Raw genomic sequence first — 2966 nt, 5'->3', positions numbered from 1 at the left:
ATCGCAGAAATCCAACGAATCTGAAGCACCTACGGCCTCCCTATACAGTAACAAAATCTGACGAGGCAGGTAACAAACTCGCTGTTAAAGACGAGCATCCCTCGGGATCGTTCCGACCCTAAGAAATTTAATCCGCTCACTTCGATCGCCGGATCTTGACACGATCTTGAAACAATGCCGTTTAAGCCCATACTCGAGGCGTACTGCCAGCAGATAAAGGAATATAATTCATTGTCAGTTACTCCTAACTCACGTCAGATTGTGGTGATACAAAGAAATAAGGCCATGTTTCCGCTCAATGGTGTAAGCTTAAAGTAGACGCTGTAAATTTGCCGGAATCGAGTTCTAAAGGGCGAGAGAACAGTACGGATGAAATGCTACCCGTTTACTTGAAAATGAATGCCCGTCTGTTTTATGATACCCCTGAATCTCTCTCGAAAACTTTTCCTAAATTGCTTCAATACGTATCGTTCGTTCTCTCTCGAAAAGGGGAAGGGCGAACACTGTGTGTCCTTATCTCTATTATTTCAGAAGCGAGTGAAAATTTTTGTACCTTCTTTCGGTACATTTTTTTGTGCAACTTTTAAATTTGTAATTCGCGCGTAAAGTGTCTGAAAAGCTAAGGGAAGAATTTCTATAATTTCAAGAGTAACTGTTTGGTAAACTAAACTTCGTTTCAGCTTGCAAATTAGGATATTTCATTTTGTAGCACAGATTTATTTGGAACTATCTGATAAATTTTAATATTCGAGAAAACCCGTATTTCCGACTTATTTCCCATCATTCTAAATAAAACGTACAGATAAGTCCCCTTAGCACCACATTTCTTCAAATACTACCTGTCACGGATAAGTGTAGCTGAAATATCGCTCGATAAATTTGTCTATCGTTAAAAGTCATATAGGTTGTATCGCATCAAAAACAGGAATATCCAAAATTAATCTTTTTACACAGAAACGCGAAAAAGAGGGACAACTACCCCAATACGTACCAGAAATTAATTTGAAAAGAAGAATAGAAATATCAAGTAACATTAATAAAAAAAAAAATGTGAGGGAATAAAAAAATGTGGAAAAAAATTACCTTTTTGACAAAGGACACGACGTTAGCAGGCAACATCCTGGAAGTAGTAGTACGGTACGATTTCGATGGGAAGAAACGGAAGTACTCTTAGCCCCCTGTTGCGCCTTTCTTGGCGTTCTGGTTTCCGGCCTTGGTTACCAGCATAAAGTCGTTCTCAGGGCAGATGTCTGCAGTGTTCCTCGTTCCCGTTTCGCAATAGGATTACGGCAATGTTCTTGACGCATCAAAAACACGGATGCACCAGTAGAAATCGGTAGAACACGGAGCCAGTCGGCTCACCCTTTTGCCAGAAACGCATTCCCATGAACTTTGGTTTGTTTTATGTCAGGAACCATGGAATCCCCTTCGAACCGTAAAATGATCTGAAACGAACACAATATTTTACGTTACAAGTAATGTAATATAACAGAAATATTTGATTTTATTTCTATAATTACAATTGTGCGATATTAATGGCAGAATTTAGGTGAAAGACTATGGAAGTCGATGCAATTTGAAGAATACGTTTCTAATAATACCACTATATCATTACTTTCGTAATTTTTTTAAATTTATCACAGTAGTTTTGTCTATTATTGTAGATGCGTAAATATTTTTGATAGAAGCACATCTTACGGAAGAAAATTTCTCTTTTTTAACCTATTAAGACAGTTTCGTTACCCAATTTAACGAAGCCTTAACACTTTTTCCGACACAAGATGATGATAATCTTATTAAAACGAATACTTTAACAAATCGTGACCCGCTTATTAAGATACATTTGCTTTTCTAACGACTCGTTACATTTCAATTAACAACCATAAATTCGACAATTTTCGCGTTTGCATATTTGCCGATGTGTCAGACGTTACAATTTATCGCTGTAATTCTAGTAACAGTCAAATACGAGTACACTCAAACAGAGCCAGGAATCGATGCAGCTATAAGAGGAAAATACTGAAAATTTATACATGTACAATATTCATATTTGTAAAATATATAAAAATTCGTTATTAAAGCTGCAAAATCTTTATTTTTATAAAGCGAATAGGTAAAACGTTTCATGGTAAATAGCTGGGAGAGCTTGTACATATATAATTATATTCGATCCATTTTTCTGTCTCTGACAGTTCCCAATTCAATTAATCGATATTTACTTGTCTCGTACATATTGTGACACACATAAAGCTCGTGTTATTTTCATCATATTTTCCAGTATAAAAGTTTCAAAATATAAAAGATAGTAACAAGCTAAAAATATTGATTTTTTTTAAATTAGTATTTTCTATTAATTCTCGTAATTTAAAATGAGTCAATTTTTCCAATCCGTGAAATTCACAGATTTTAATAGATTTTTGAATTGTAACTTGCATATACAGGTGTACCTTGCAATTTTCATTAACGTATTGTTGAATGATTAAAATAAACGACAGTAAAAATTTTCTGTAAATACTACTTTTATACTGTTTTAGAACAAGCTACTTTACTCGATATTCAAATGCTGATTAACTTTGTAGCAAGCAACCCCTTTCCTTAATAATTATTTCAGCTTGATATTTTACTGATAACCCAGACACTTCGTTTCAGTATAGCGACATAATTACTGATGTGCCTCCTAGTGACAATATTTTAGCTCCAGTTAAGTGAATATAGTTCCCGAAATATAGCAATAGTTTGCAGTATACTTGCTATTATTCCTAACAATTTACCCCTCAACTTTCCACAAAATTCTCTTATAGGAAGAATATGAAGGCATAGAAGGTTAAAGCTTGGAATTTTTACTAAAACGAAAAATTATGTAAGAAATGCGAGATTTCGGCGGCGAAGTGATGGCCTGGACTTTGTCACCCAGGAAGAGAAAGCGCGCCGGGTACCTGAGGGTACCATAAACTAACCCCTTTCCC

At 35.3% G+C, this 2966-nt stretch overlaps 1 protein-coding gene across 1 annotated transcript in view; it reads right to left on the bottom strand.

The window, feature by feature from the left end:
* LOC108579014 overlaps window positions 1-1119 on the bottom strand; it is a 65429-nt gene extending 64310 nt beyond the window's left edge. Inside the window, exon 1 of the mRNA XM_017942442.1 lies at window positions 1084-1119. Within this exon, the coding sequence (XP_017797931.1) occupies window positions 1084-1119 (36 nt within the window). The remainder of the gene's footprint in view (window positions 1-1083) is intronic.
* Between the last annotated feature and the right edge of the window lie 1847 nt (window positions 1120-2966).

This window comes from Habropoda laboriosa, unplaced genomic scaffold, assembly GCF_001263275.1.
Source record: "Habropoda laboriosa isolate 0110345459 unplaced genomic scaffold, ASM126327v1 scaffold78, whole genome shotgun sequence".
Lineage (NCBI taxonomy): Eukaryota > Metazoa > Arthropoda > Insecta > Hymenoptera > Apidae > Habropoda > Habropoda laboriosa.
The sequence above is the reverse complement of the archived record's forward strand: the minus strand, read 5'-3'. Positions and strand labels throughout refer to the sequence as shown.